Raw genomic sequence first — 15,538 nt, forward strand, 5'->3', positions numbered from 1 at the left:
TTTTAGCAGAAGCTTAATATGGGGTAAGTTTTAGCTGTTGTCAGATTGTTCCTTTAGTCAGGGATAATGAGGATAATGTTTAAAATTCTCATTTGAAATAGTATATCTCTAATTCCTAATCTTTTTTTGAACAGCTGTGAAACCAAAATTGCTGAGGAAGCAACTGCAATTTGACTCAGAGTGGTATGGATGGTGGAGTTGTGCCTGGCTTTATGCCAAAGGCAATTTGGTTCTAGTATGTACACAAGAAAAATTTGTTTCCTTAATTAGCTTTGTCAGTGCTTGCATACTGACTGGTGTACTAGCAAGCATATGTAACTAACTTCTTCTTGCAGTGGCGTGTCTTGTACCAGACTGTCATGAGTAATGCCCTTAAATGTTTTAAGAAATCCAAAACCCCATAAGCTTGCTTTTCTCCATAAAGTTGTCCTTATGTACTCAGGACGTATGAGCACCTGATAAAATCCTCTCTGCAACAGAGGACAACTCAATTTTCCTTTGCTCTTCATAGACTTTAAATGGACCTAAGCAGAACTCTGTATGAAAGTTGTAGTTAAAATAGCAATTTGACTTAACTAATAATAATGGCTGGTAGAAAGAACAGCACAGCAAGGGAAATTGATTTTTTCATTTAATTTTGTTAGCATTTCATTAGCTTCACAGCTAATTCATGGAAAACCTAAAATGCACAGGCTTCTAGCGTTCCCTCTGAAATGTTCAAGCCTAGCTCATATACATTCTATAAATGTTTCAAGAAATACAGGCAGGATAAAAGGTTGCTGTCTCCTGAGTGCCAGGACACTCGGATGTCTCTACCAACAATAGGTTATACCTACTGGCAAAGAACAATGGTGGGACTAATTCAGTGTGTTCCTTAACCACATCCAACATTTACCATCAGGAATTAATTGTCAAAGATATCGATTTTCCAGTAGTATCTGGCTTAATGACCCTATGGCTATAGAACACTTGGCCAGCTGGTCTTAGAAATCTGCAAGATTGACCTCCAACCTTGGTTTTCAATGTCGTCTTCATGTCCTCTCCTTGCTAAGAAACATGCGAGCAAAATTAAAAGCCTTTTTAATACTGTAAGTGCCAAATCAAGCTGCTAGAATCAAATGCAATATAAAATTCAGAGTTACACTTGTGATCTTTTAGTAATGGTTTATATGTTACAGTACAGAACTTGTGTAATGCAGTGGACTGGATCAAAGGTAGCCTGGGTTGTATTTTGAGCTCTTTGTCATCTTGGATGTTTCTCTTTCCGTTTTTCTGTTTACCCCTCTAAACTGTTTGTGTTTGAGGGTGGCAGTATTTCTCTGTGATTATGTAGAATACCTAGAACAGTGGGATGTTAACTCCAGTGGAAGTCTTCCCAACCTTGATGATGTATAATATAGCACATGTTTTTATGAACTAAGCTACGCATCTCTATTTTCCTGTATAATACTCTTGCAGACCATGTCATTGGAAACCTGCACTGAAGTTTAAAAACTGTGAAGAGTTAAAGAGTAATAGACTTACAGGTTAAGCAACTGTATGGCTGAGTAATAAGTGTATCTGTAGCAATGGTCACTTATTAATATATCATGTGCATCATAATGTAAATGCATGCCTCTAAGGTGTGTATCCCTCTATCCATACCTGCGTGTATGTACTTTCTTGTTACATGAAAGTGCTCGTGTTACTGAGAAATGTAGGTAGATAATACTTAAATCAAAAAGCAGGCTAGGCCCCCCAGTGCATAAATTTGAAAGGAAGGAGGAGCAAAAAACCACACATAGTATCTAGAGGCATTGACTGTTTCCATAGGTAATTCTTTTACTGGTGTTTACTGGCCAAGAGGAACATTGAGCTGGTTCATGACAGCCCTGACCTCAGGCAACCCTGTCCATCACAAATTGAAACTTGAGCAGGAAGACTACTACTGTATGTGCTGCTTTGCGGTCACTGTTCTAACCTCCAAGTAGCAGATGTCTCATTTCAAATCCAAACACTTGCCCCCGCAAACTGGAAAAGTAAGTTCCTTACAGCAAGGAAAAATAAGCCATCATCTCCAATGGGAAAAGACCTCACATGAATTAAGTTCTTGGCCATCTGGAATAGCTGCGATGCATAGTTTTGCTGGTGCTATTGAGGAGACTAACGTTTCTTTTATCTCCCATATAAACATTCCAAAGAAAGGTTGAGATCTAGTGCTTGCTCAAACTGGAAAAGAACTGGCTTTGTCAGCATTTGGGCTAATTTTTTGCATCTAGAAACTACTGTAATCACTGGCATAAGATGTCCTTAGTAAACAGTGTGCTAGGAGTTGTGCAGTGAGATGTTCAAAGTGTTGCTAGTTTCTTGAGGTTGTTTGTCTATGTTCTATCACATTTTGGCCCTTTAAAAAAGGGCTGTCGGATACTAGGCATAATCTCTTGCTTAGATTAGACAAGAAGGCCTGTACAGAGACATAATTTAGTCTTTGGCAAGGAGAGTAGATGTTACAACTACTTGTAACTTCAGCAAGCCTTAAGCCCTGACTGTGACTGGCTGTGTGTGAAGAGTTGGTAAACCCCTACAGATAATCTCATGGTCTTCAGGGAACTAATTTGTACTCCTGGTTGGAGTTGACACTTTTTGCCCTATTTTCATGCATAACATTGCTACAAGCACAAGTAAGGGATAAAGGGACAGTGCCTAAAAAGGGATGTGTTGTCTGGACAAACTATCTTTCTACCCATTTCTTGTTTTCCCTCATACTTAAAATCTATGTATTTATTGTCTTGTGGCTCTCCTAGTCTGTAATAAAATAATCCTGCTACTGTGCTTTATGTAACCCTTTTCCTGCCTATTTTTTTCTCTATATGCCAACAAACCTAGAAAACTTTTCAGAACATAATCTCGTATGTTTTAGTCATTCCATCCTGCCCCAGAAGCATGTGTGTGTGGGACACACAGAAATTTTCACTTTTGTCTCATTTTCTTTTTCTGGTGAGTATTGAGGTCCTAGCTCCATTATATGATTCTACAGAATATAATATTGAGGGTAAGTATCAGAGGAGCATCAAGGTGCTATTAAGTGCATTATACAGTCACTAATCTGGAGATGAAGAAACCATGGACACCAGGGATGACTGTGACTTGCTGCAGATCACACAACTGATCAATGGTCAGATAGAAGTTATTCTTCTGAGGGTAAAAGGAGGTGAAAAAACCACCTGTTTGAAAGCAAGTAGTATATTACCTATGACTTCTTTCTAGTAAAACTAATGCCGCCTTGCAGAGATTTGTGTTTCTGGCGTGTTGGAGTGTATCTTGTCTAGTGAAAGGATTTCTTTGCTAGTCTTTGCATTTGTAGGTATACAACATCCCTGGTGTAAGAATAGCAAGTTTTCACTTTTTCAGGAGTTGATTTCCCTTTTAAAAATAATAAATCTAATAGTAGTACCTATCCCCTATGACTAGCTTTTCTTCTTGAATCAAGCTGCTGTGGAGGATCATTTACAGCAAAGGAAGAGTTAAACAAGCTGGAAGAGGCCAAGCACTATTGAGTTAGCAGCACTGCAGACTGTCAGCAGATGTTTTGTGGGGCATTTAGGTAGCAGCCCAGCCTGAATAGGAAGAAGAGTCAGGATAAGAATGGATACTGAAGACTTGAGGACAATGAAATTGGTGCAAGTTGACTTGGAGCATGTGGTTAATCAGTTTATTTAATGTATTTGATCAGGTTGTCATGATGTATGAAGCATCTGACCGTTATCTGTGGTAGACATCAAAACATGAACTTTGAAAAATCTCATTTTCTGGTTAAGAATTTATAAATGCTTGTGTCTTTAACGGAAAGGTGGTTCACTGAGCCATGAACATTTCCTTCAGAATTTGACAGAGAATGGTTGGTAGAGCACTGTACAAAGAGAATCCTGAACCACATGGTCTGCAGCTCCTAGTCTAAAAAAGAGTGTACTGACAGTCTTGGTGCACATCACCATTTCCAGTGTAAGTTGTGGAGAAAGGATATAAAGCACATCGCAGTAATCTACAGGATGAGGAACTGAGTTTCTCCTCTCATATATGTGTGCCTTTGTTTCCTAATGAAATGAGTCAGACCTGAGACTTTTCTGTTTCGGGGTCAGATCCATGAAGATTACCCTAAGATGATGAGACATACGTTCATTATTTACAATGTCGCTGTATTCATCCTTTGATACAATATAGAGTATGTTGGTTCCTTTCTGCTAGTTCTTTTCCTTTCAGTGTTAAAAACCTGGAAAAGAACACCTGTCAGCTTCCTCTAACTCAGAAGAGCCCTTGGGGTCTCATCACTCTTAGTTGAAATTTTTAGTGATAGTTAAACTATGTGCTAGATTCAGCCCCATGATGAATTAAGAAAGTACAATTTGATGATAAAAGTCAGCTTGTTCAAATTTACAAGTGCATCATGCAGTGGGCACATCTCCAGAGTTTGTATCACTTTACATATAAGCATAGAACTGCCTTTAAAAACAATTCATACCTGATTTTTCTAGCTAAAATAGAAGGATTTTTTGTATTATTTCAACTGATGAAATAACCCCACTCCTTTAAAACGTTCTCATCCTGTGTCAGTCCCTCTTCTATTACATATAAATTAGCATACAAGGTCAATCAAATAATATAAACAAAGGGATTTTTAACTTCAGTTTTCTAAGCTACAGTGCTGATCACTGTGGGCTGAAATATAATTTTAGGTCTTTTCCTCTGAAACCAACCTGCTCAACTGTAATGAGGTATTCATGTGGCCTTACAACCTCATCACTGCAGTCTTTGAATATTGCATGAATCTTACTAGTTTTAAAATAATTTACTGCCACATAGACATGAAAATCGGTTCTATTTTTTATTGTTTCCTTTTATAACGTTTACACTTGTCTGGGAAGTAGAAACTTCTTACAGCAGGTGAAGAAAGTGAGAAACTCTGAGATGTCGACAAGTTTAAAAGAGGAAGAACAATCCTGGTTACTGTTGAAAATGTTTGCTTTGCTAAGCAAACTTCCTAAGTAAGATAAGGCAAGGAAATACCTTGCTACCTTGTTGATCTAGTTGTTTGACTTATATTCAGGAGGAGCAATTTTACGAATAGAGTATTACAGGATGAGGAACCAAAAAAGAGGGGTTTATTATAAAGGTAATTTACAGAGATTTCAAAACATTTTGTGTATTCCTGTGCAACATACATTAAATGACTGTCCCTATTTTAAAAAGCTAATGATGTAAATGATAAATACAAGTAGGCAAGGAAAAGCAAGTCAAGGTGGACAACACAGACTGATGCTAATTGCAAGGCATGAGCAAATGTTAGCTACATTTGTCTTTTCCTTAGTCAATAACAGAATGGATTTGTCAATGCACTGCAGAGCAAGTAACGTTACAAAATCAGTTGAAGTCTGAGGGTGCTTCTTCTTACCAGAAGTGAGAAGTGGGGTAAAAGTAAAGCATAAAGATTGAATGATCAATTGTTTGGGTATGAGTTTATGGAATTCAGTAGTTTTGGGGATTTGGGTTCTTTTTGGCGTTTTTCTTTGAAGGAGTAAAGAGTGCTGGCTAAAATTGTTTTGTCTCTATATTAGGGATAAATGAGGAAAAAAGGTAAATATAGAACTTGGAGAAAAAATTGATAGTTTTTATAGAAAAAATGAGATCTGAGGCAATTAAAGGATGATTAGGGTTTAATGGTTTTATGATACTATAGAACTTTGGTCAGTTTTACTGATTACACTTATACTTAATTTCTCAGGTTAGTTCAAAGTCAGGGGAGAGGGTACGTACAGCTGCAGTGAATCTGCTCTCTTAATTTAGGGAAAGTGTATACTGTTTGTTAGGCATTAGTCTGGGTCGGATTTTGAACCAAAATGTGCTCGAACACCTCTGAGCATGCAGTGGGAGCTATGAGTGTGTACTTCTTACCTAAAGAGACAGGGGAATTGTGTTTCATCTGTCAAGAATTGAATTACAACTGAAAGATTCTGAAACCATCAGTGAAAAAATTATCTTTGTTTTTGTAAAAGAAATAAGTTGGTATATATGAATAATTTTGAAAAAGCTATTTGTTCCCCAGTAAGGATGGTGACAGTATTTTACAGATCACCTTTGACAGCAGTATATTTTATGAATTGTCTCGACATTGCTGCTCTTCTCCTTATCGGCTTATACTGACCTCTCCTATTGCTGCAACGCCCTGCTGTGAAAGCAACAGTACAACAGCAAAGGAAGATGAGAGAAGAGCAAAAAACAACAGGAATCAACCAGACACCCAAAGCTGCAGCTTCCCAAGCAGGTACCTCGTTATCCGAAGTATAATTCCTACCACTGTAGCCTTTGGTTTCATTTAAGTGTTGCTTACTGCTGTTCAGGCGAGGAGGAGTGGGCATATGGGATAATACCTCGTCAGACTTTGATATCAAAGTTGAGTGTGCAGCCTTCTTGTCTGAGCTGGTGGTTGACATAGCGCTTACTGAAGTTGTGCATGTCCTCTTAGCAAAATAATCATCTAGTGGAAAAGTTTCTGCCCTGGAATAAGTAGTAACCTCAGGTTTTTGGGCCGTCAGGCTTGTGCTGGAGGTGTAAGTGTTTGCTGTTAAGCTGTGGCTGGTGGTAGAAGAGGGAGCTTGGAGCAGAAGAGAGCTCGACGTGGCATTATGATGCTGGCATCTTTCCCACTCGGTGGACTTTGTGCTGTTTTGACTTTCGTATTTACTTGGTGTGGAGTGAGTATTTGGCTCTTTGGATGTCAGTTTTTCAAAAATAAGAAGATCCGGATCAATCCCTATTAAATCATAAACAATGTTAGTTTATGCGATAAAAGCTCATCTGCGCACCCACAAAAGGAGCACATGGAGACAACGGCAGGTCAGGGAGCCCAAATAATACCCATCAACACCTTTTGGACTGGGGGTGTCACTGCCTAGGGTTATGGGACACTTCATGGGATGCAATGGAAGTGCATTTAGGGATTGCACAGGACTTACTATGGGATGCTTAGGGAAGGAACCAAAGGTGAGGAAAGGGGGGGATCTAGGCTACTGGGGAGTAGGGGAGTCCTGACAAACGGGGGCTGTGTGTGTGAGTGACAGTCTGCACCGGCAACTGGAGGGGGGCTGCACCCTCGGGGGCTCGGACATCTGGGTGACAGCAACTGGGGAGACTGGGGTCCAGGCTGGGCAGACCAAGTATCTGAGCCCAGCTGGGGGGATTCATGTTGTACATAGGTGTGTATATATATTTTCGCTAGCAGATCTCCATCGTGTGCAGCCAGAAAAAGCAGGATGAGGCTCTTGGTTCTACCTGTGTTGGTGTGTCTGCTTTATGCATTTGTCTGGGTTACCTGTGTGGCTGGCTGTGTATATATGCATACTTGTGGTAGGTATGTGTGCTCTTCGTGCATGTACCTAATGGGAATACACTTTCAGCCTTGCTACTGGTTGGATCTGGGGTCATGGAGCAGTGGCAGCTTCGCCTCTCGGTCTGTCAGATCTGGTATGGTATTTTCCCCAAGCATAGTATCGATTAGGTACTTGGAGCATGACTCTTGAGAGCAGGATGTATCTTCAAGGTCCTTTCTCATGTATTGAATGGAAGAAAGGGAGGGAGTATTCTCAGAAGTAGGTACATTAATGAATAAGGAAAGAAGTCTTACGCTTTTTTTGCATTGCATGTTACTTCAGATGATGTTCCAGCACAGCAACTGACCTAGTATAATTTTAATGTTTCCTATAGTTGCTATGTTTTCAGCCTTTATAAGTGAAATGTTTAATTACCTGTTGTGATGTTGTACAAAATGACATTGATTCTAGCCTTTAATATGCAGCTTTCTAATGCTGGGCAAGACATGTGCAGGCAATTCATATTCTCATGAATGGCTCCGTGGTAGAACACTGCTAGATTGCAGGAAACTGTAAGACAAAAAGAAGTTGAGCTTATCAGCATAATGACCATTGCATTTTGCATGTTATTATATTATTTAACATCAGAAGATCATTAATATTGGGCAGCTCCATAGTACTTTAAATCTGTGGTTCTCTGATTATCATGTAAACTAATTAAGTATCCAGCCAGAAAAGCAGAACTACTTATAATTATATTCTTATTTTACATCTGGAGAAAAGGAATCAAATAGCCATCTGAATTCTAAATGTATCTGATTAAATAAAATTATATGCTTTATCTTGTAGTCCCCCTACCAGTTGCCTGCCTTCATGTCTCTCATGCAGTGAGTGGACCATTTCTAAAAGTAAAGCTATCAAGGAAGGCAGCTTTAAAGTGTTTTCTTTTGTGCAATATACCTGTCTGTTTGAAACTGGACTGCAACCGCTCATTTCACCCAGACCATTAAAAAACATCCTGAACTACAATAAGTAAATGACATCCTGCCCTGCTGCCAGTTCCCATTTGTTTTCTCTGTTTGCCTTTGGACTATTGTATTTCTGTGAATAGAGCAGTTTAGACAATTCTTCATTTATGTTTGGAGGTTCAGTTTTATCTTCCCACATCAGAAATCAGGGCTAAAGTAATAATGAAAAAATGCCTGAACAACTTGTCGCTGAAACCCAATTTTCAAATTATATGATGTACAAATCCTAATGTTTTAAGATATAGATTGAAAATATATGCTAAAATACTTATGATTAGAGTCACACTATATAAAAAGCAGGAAAGATTCTTCTTTCAGAGTCTTACAGTACATCAAAATCTTAAGTCAAAATATCAAGTCAAAAGTTAATTTTATTTTATTACATCAGTGTGCTTGGAACAGGATCAATGTTAGTTTTTGGTTTAGTCGTACAAAGTGTTGGGGGTTTTATTTATTTCATTTTACCTGCCTTGAATGTAGCCTCCATACCTGAACTAATACGGCTACCTGCAATTAAAAATGTATTGGCAGGACAGGGCTTTATAAATGTCTTCTATTTATTTAGATATTTATTCTGAACATTTTCCTCACATGTGTAAGTAATGAAAATAATTTGTAATGCTTCTGCAATGTATAACAGAAAAAGTCATGCAACTTTTTCCATTTTATGTGTAACTAAAAAAAATCCCTAACCTCTGTACAAATGAGAAAAGAAAGAAAATAGACTAAACCTGAGCTTACTGTCTTTTCTGTATTATTTGTATTTTTTCATCTAGTAGCCTCAATACTGCATCATAGATTTAACACAGTAAACACACACCTTGAAAATGTGGGGGGTTTCAGTCATAATGCACTTACCTGCCCTAAGAGCGAAGTATTTTCAAAAAATGTATACGATTAATCAAAGATAATAATCAGCGATTTTTCTTTCACTAATGTAATTTTCATGTCCTATATCTACCTCTAATTAGGCTTCATCAGTTTCCAGTTCTATGTCATAGGACCTTGAGCTTAGAGTAGATATTTATGAAAGTGAGACTGGTACAAAGAAGGTTATGATTATCAAAGCAATAGAAGAACATAACTTGTGGAAGACAGAATGATAATCTTATAGGGATTATAGAAAGCTCTGGCTTTATTATATACCAATTGGTTTACATTGTTCTTTAAAAGATTAGAAACATTTTGTAGTGCTAGAGAAGCATATTTAGCCAGTACATAACTATTTTGATATATATTTCCTGTGAACTACAGGCATTTCAACAGGTGAGAGATAAAAACCATTGGCTTCTACAGATAAAGGAATTTAAAATCCAGTGACTGTTTTTAAGAAAATAATTCTGAATATAGAAATATTTCTAGGCATCAGTAAACATTTTGCATCATTTTTAGCATAAGATAACAGTCTAAAAGAAAAAGCCCTTCAAATATTTCTGTGAAATATCTATGTAATACTTGCTTTTTGTTCAGGGGCTCTTAAACAGTCTGCAAACATTAACAATGTGGTATTATTGAAGTCATTGTTTGAAATATCACAATTTTCAGATATTTCTTCATATCGATGATTTTTCTTCCAACAGAAAACTGTTCTTCATTTGCATCACATGTAGCAGTATGTACCCTTGCCTTCAGACCCAGGTATACAATGTTCTGGATTTTGTCAAAATTGTTTTTTCCTCATAGAATTTAAGACATAAGTTGACTCTTCCCAGGAATGCAGCTGGCAGTTGTCAAGGTCATATTTTTGCTCGTAATTCAAAATTTCATCAAAATTTATATTGACTGCTTTTCGTAACTGGTACCTCACTTTCATCCTCCATATCCAAAAACCTTTCAAGTCTTTTGAGTTTTGTGGTCAAATTTAGGCACCACAGACACACACTTCATGCACACTCCTAAAATATACTCCTACAGTGGACCAATGCAGTGTGATACAGAGAAAGTATGGTCTTGGGCTTAAGAAAAGCAATGATTTTTTTTATTTTTATTCTGAGTCTGAGTTTACAAGGCTAGGGAAAAGGGGTTGCCAGCTGAATAACTGCTATTACTTATTGCTCTAATTTTATTGTTCATATTAACGTTATTATACCTGGGTTGCACCAGAAACATGGCATAAACACAGAGCAAGAGAGTGCTCTCTCCAAGAAAATGAATATTCTTGTGTTTCAGAGAAGGACAAATTGTGTGTTCCCTCCCCTTACCCCTCACCACGTCCTAGTCTAGTAGTATACTCCATGAAGAAGAGTCCTGTTGGAATCAGTGTCACTGTTTTTTCTCTACAGGAGTAGATGGTGATGGCTCCTGAAGAGTTACTGTTTTAATGTTGGCATTGCCCTCAAGCTTTGTAACAGAGATCTAAAATTTCAAAGCAGACTTTCAGATTTTCATGTGTTTCTAGTGTAGTCTTCTAAAAAATTCAGATTATCAGATTTCTTTCTATGGGACTGACGGTGGGAGAACAGTTACAATTTGCCTCTGCTTTCCTGCCTCAAAAAAATACATGCACCCTTGGTTTTCTTTTTTGGTGGTTTTTTTTTCATTATTTCTTCTTCAAGTAAACGAATGTTTAGATAAAAATTACCCAAAATGTTTTTCCTCAAATGTTGTGATATAAATTTTAATGTATGCCACGATCTTGGTAATAAACACTCACCATTCCTCAGAAGGCAGCAGGTTCTGCTGCACTGTTGGGGTGAGACTTCTGCATAAATCTTCAGCACCTGGGCTCCCCTCTTCTGTGATTCCCGCAGGTCAATCAGAAGACCTGGGAAGCGTCGGATCCAGCAGTTCTTGTAAAAGGTAGTGGGTGAGCAGAGAGAGTCCAACTCCACAGCCAAACACAGAACCAACAGCACTTCAGCTACTGCCACCAGCAGAACCATTTCTTCAATGTAATGGGCTTAATCAGCACGCTTTCTCCTCCATGGATGGATGCACTAACGTTTGGACCAGCATTTTAAGAGACAATCTCTTGAGTGGTGAGGATACTGCCAATTCTGCCAGGGACATGGGTCAGGGGATGTTTTTTCCAAACAATTCCCATGATGCTCGTTGGGCAGCTGCTGGAAGGAAGCAGCTGGTTTAGGAGCTACATACAATTATAATAGTTATTGCTGCTGTTCTCTAACTTGATCATTTGGAGACAGTTTCTGAAGGACAAAAGGCACAGGTAGGTTTTAGTCATTCAGAGAACTTGTTTCTTTGGTCCCCAGTTTGTGTCTCTTGTCCTTCTAAGACCAAACTAGGCAGACAGCCTTAACCTGTGGTGAATAATGGTAAACTCAGCATATTGTTTCACCTCAGCTCTGAAAGTATGCAGTACAGTCACTTGAGAGCGGGTAGGTCTGCCACTTTGTTCAGGCACGATATTACACTCAACACAGTAGAAACAGCTCAGTTTAGTTTCTTAACACTTTTTTAATTATCTGGAGGCTGCAAATATCGTTTCCTTCTTTACTAACAAACTGAATTACCTAATTCTGTCTGCTAGCCAGAGGTGGAAATTTGTTCCCCTTCCCTACTCTGTTTTGGTTGCAAGAATAATACCATTTTATTTGCAAAGATCTAGAAATAGATGAATATGACTGGAGAAGGCTGTAACCTGCATTCATCTCTGGACCAGACAGGTAATCACAGTCCTGCCCCTAATAAGTTTAAGAATATTGACCAGTCTGTATGGGTTTTTCTGCTTATGTTTAAGCATTGGAAAAGGCCTGTGAGACTTAAAGAAAGAAAACAGAGTTGGCATATAGGGAGGCAATTTTTCAAGCACCTGGTCTGAAACCTGAAACTCCCAAGTGTTTTGTTTCTTAAAAGGACCCAGTTTCATCCCTGATTCCCACTTCTGTATGCAAGATTCCCACTTCTGTATGCCTTTCATACAGAAAGGCTTTAAAATATTACAATACATGAGTTGATTTAAACTCAATGGACTACATAGTGATGTTGAGAGAGCTAGGTAGAAATGTGGTTGACTGCTATAAAAATTGTGTGTTGAATATATAAAAATATTTTAGACTGCATTTTTTTCCTTTAAGATTAGAATCAAGGAATTTCCCCTGTTCTATATAAAGTACAGATCGGTTACATGGGGGGCCGGAGGGGAGCCTCAAACTCATTTGAATTCTTTAGTCATTATAGCTGGTGTTTATTTTGCAAAACAAGGCCCCCAAGTTTGGAAATGAGCCAACACGTATACCATTTTGTTCCACACAGAGTTCCTTAGAAAGTAGTAAAGCTCAGAGTAGGTTAACTTCTGTTGATCCAATAGCAAGACCAAGGCATTTATTTATTCAGTGGAACTACTGTCTATAATAAGGAGGATTCCAAATATATGTCTGTTTTTGTGCAGACTGCATGTCTGTTGTGGGGAATACGTGAATTAAATTGTAAGGAAGAGTGTAAGTGGGTAATTCTTTAAGCCTCTGTCCTGAAAACCAGCTCTTGGTACTTGTGTTGTTTTATTTAGTTTTGGTGGTTTGATGTGCTTTATTTTTATTTTAATGTCTGTGAAAATCACTTCTTAAAACCTTAAATATGTTTCCGTACACCTGTTAGTTTGCATTCAGTGGACTGGGATGTTTTTAGGCATTTATCTACTATTGCCACAAGCACTATTGACAGTGTATTTTTCTAAAATTTTTGTTTCAGGTTTCCAAATTCCCAAATTCAGCTTTCTGTAAGACTTGCATGCAAAAATGTTGATTCCTGATTACTTTCCTCACTCCTACTCTTCCCACATCTCCAAGAAGAGAAATCTAGAATATTCTGAATAACTCGGGGAAGCATTTAACAAGGAGATGAAACTGATACAAACCAAATATTTATATCGGGTAAAGCTGAATGTGTCTTTAGTCCATTTATATAAATAGAACTATTTGCACGAGCAAAAAATTAGATGTAATAGGTAGCTTTGATGGTATATGTATTTGTAGTTACATACAGATTATGTCTGTAGATAAAGAAACTGTCTCATGTTTGATGCCTTGCAAGGTATGTGTGTAGATAACATGTATGTTTACTTCTTCCTTTCAGGAAAAAAAAGTAATAATAAAGGACTAGCCCTGTGACCTGTTTCAGTTAGATGGACCTGAAATGCCATATGATTTCTTTGATTTCAGTGGAGCTCTGTCCAGACATTAAGATAAAGTGTGAGATGGGATGTGAACGTGACTGAGCATCTAAATGTCTTTCAGACCATTCAGTAAGTCTTTCTCTGGCATCATGTTTTGAAAAAAGTAACAAAATCTCAAGTACCTGTTACTTCCATTGAGGCAGTCTCCAAACACAGTAAGTGAGAGTACTCACTGTGCCTAATATTTATGTATTTGCAAAAATAGGCTTGGGTAACCAGCCCTGTTGTGTACAGATCTATGTATTTTCAATGTATATTTAATGTATATTCAATGGATATTTTGCCAATAGACACGTTGCTACTCTGAGTACCTTCATGTTTTTATTCTGTTCTGCTGCGTGCTTCAAACAAGCAGCATTTTTTTCCTTCTCATTACTTGTCATTCTTTCTCCCTTCTCTGTTTCTGAATAAATTATAAGACCTGGAATAGCTTCAGGGAAACTTTTTTATTTAATGAAATATAAAAAGACTGAAATAAGTAGGGAAATGGCTGCTTTAGGCAATTTCCTTTAAAAACTGAAAAGTTCTGTCTATTAAATTTCAGAGTCTTCTGCCAGCCTCCCCATAATTTCACTTTGACTTTTCTATGGGAAATGCATATATAAAATTTAATGCTGAGGTTTTAAATCACAAACATTTTGCAAGAAGGAAATACCCGAGTCTTACCTGCAAACCAGTGACCGACTGTTCCATGTGCTCTGCAAGGAGGGATTGAGAGACTTTCACTGTTAGTAAGGAGTCTCTGGCCAGTATCAGACCAGCACTTCATGTTATTCAGTAATTCTGTTCATCGGTCTTCTCAAATTTCTTCCTGGAAAACAAAAAGGCAGTTGCCTGTTTTCTGTGAGAACATGGATGTCTTTGCGGTCCTTTCAGTAGAAGAGATATAAATGTATCTGCCACAAAGGAAGAGAATGATCTTTTTAACGATTTTTCTTATAAACAGAAACAGTACCTGAGGTTTTCCACCTGGGCTGGCAGTGGTAATGGCACAATCCAAGAGCTTCCTAGCACAAAGGATTCATCATCAGGCATTAACTCTTTTTTTGCCAAATACAAACAAAAGCAGACACTTTTACCCTATAAAGTAACAGATATATATTGACATTTGGAATTATATTTAGCTTATATGGAATATATGGTTCTAGTACTCAGAATACGGAAAGACCAGAAAGAGGATCTATAGAGTACAGGAAAGCATTCCTGAAAAGGACTGAAAATGCCAAGGCTTTGATCCTGTAGTCAGGGTGCATCTAAAACCACACTGCACACTGGCTTTGTTCATGGGTCATCTGTTGTCCACGCCGTTATTGTCCCGTCCTTCTCTGCTGAATGAATGTCCTGAAGTCCCCTCTCAGCCCTAATGGGGAAGGACAGTCAATGCCCTGGCTCAAGCCGAAGCTTAGGCATTTGTGCTGTTTTAACAGCTATGGGAGACAGTGGCGTTAGTTGCCGTGTCCCAGTCGAGGCTAGTGCCCGTCTTTGATAGTTTCTCCTTTCTTCTGCTCCATCAGTGGTGGTTAAGCCAGTATGATCAGAGGGACACATGCTTCATGTAAATGCAGACTAGACAAGAGAGGACACTTGGGCCTCCTGTCTGCATCTTCCCTTTCCCAAGTAGGTTATAGGAGAGAAGTGAGAGATACCCCCTGGGGCTCCGATGCAGCAATGCAACGCTCCTCGATGCTGCCGTGATGATGCAGACGCACGCAGCAAACGATTGCTGCTAGCACAGACCCAGCCTGTCTCAGGCATGGGAAGAGACCAGTGCTAACTGTGCAAAGCACTTCTTCTCTGCTACAGTTAAAGTCGAACACGTTAGCTTAAATCGTCTCTGTTTTAGGTTGTCCGTGACAGAGCAGTTGAAAGATGACAACTACCGGCTGAGAACCGAGACCAAAGCCTGCAGTTCCCCAGGTGAGGTATGAACCTGCCTATGTCCTCCTTTGAACATCAGTATGCTTATTTAATCAAATGTGCAGCATAATCCCCCGCAATGTCAGCCCTAATAATCTCTGCTGAAGTCACTGGAG

General features: G+C 38.5%; 1 protein-coding gene across 2 annotated transcripts; it reads right to left on the minus strand.

Moving 5' to 3' along the window:
- Nucleotides 1-5,571: 5,571 nt before the first annotated feature.
- On the minus strand, nt 5,572-14,509 carry MANSC4 (MANSC domain containing 4). 2 transcript variants are annotated; one of them, XM_049822364.1, is made up of 5 exons: nt 14,461-14,509; nt 14,172-14,316; nt 11,025-11,433; nt 7,779-7,913; nt 5,572-6,787 (listed from the first exon to the last, which is right to left on the minus strand). In XM_049822364.1, exons 3-5 carry the CDS (start codon nt 11,251-11,253, stop codon nt 6,099-6,101), a joined length of 1,053 nt encoding a protein of 350 aa, XP_049678321.1. In that variant the 5' UTR covers nt 11,254-11,433; nt 14,172-14,316; nt 14,461-14,509; the 3' UTR covers nt 5,572-6,098. The 2 variants fall into 2 exon arrangements, with proteins under 2 accessions (XP_049678321.1, XP_049678322.1); XM_049822365.1 differs by having other exon boundaries at nt 14,172-14,468.
- Nucleotides 14,510-15,538: the final 1,029 nt, after the last annotated feature.

The sequence above is a fragment of the Accipiter gentilis genome, chromosome 18 (genome assembly GCF_929443795.1).
Source record: "Accipiter gentilis chromosome 18, bAccGen1.1, whole genome shotgun sequence".
In the NCBI taxonomy this organism is placed as follows: Eukaryota; Metazoa; Chordata; class Aves; order Accipitriformes; family Accipitridae; genus Astur; species Astur gentilis.

Excerpts from the sequence above, each read along its gene's own strand:
- MANSC4 (XM_049822364.1), bottom strand. The coding sequence starts at position 11,253 with ATGGTTCTGCTGGTGGCAGTAGCTGAAGTGCTGTTGGTTCTGTGTTTG. Across the intron at positions 7,914-11,024 it reads CTGCTGCCTTCTGAGGAATG|TTTCCTGCAATCTAGCAGTG; the intron begins GTGAGTGTTTAT and ends TTTGTCTTACAG. Across the intron at positions 6,788-7,778 it reads TTTGTACAACATCACAACAG|GGATTGATCCGGATCTTCTT; the intron begins GTAATTAAACAT and ends ATGATTTAATAG.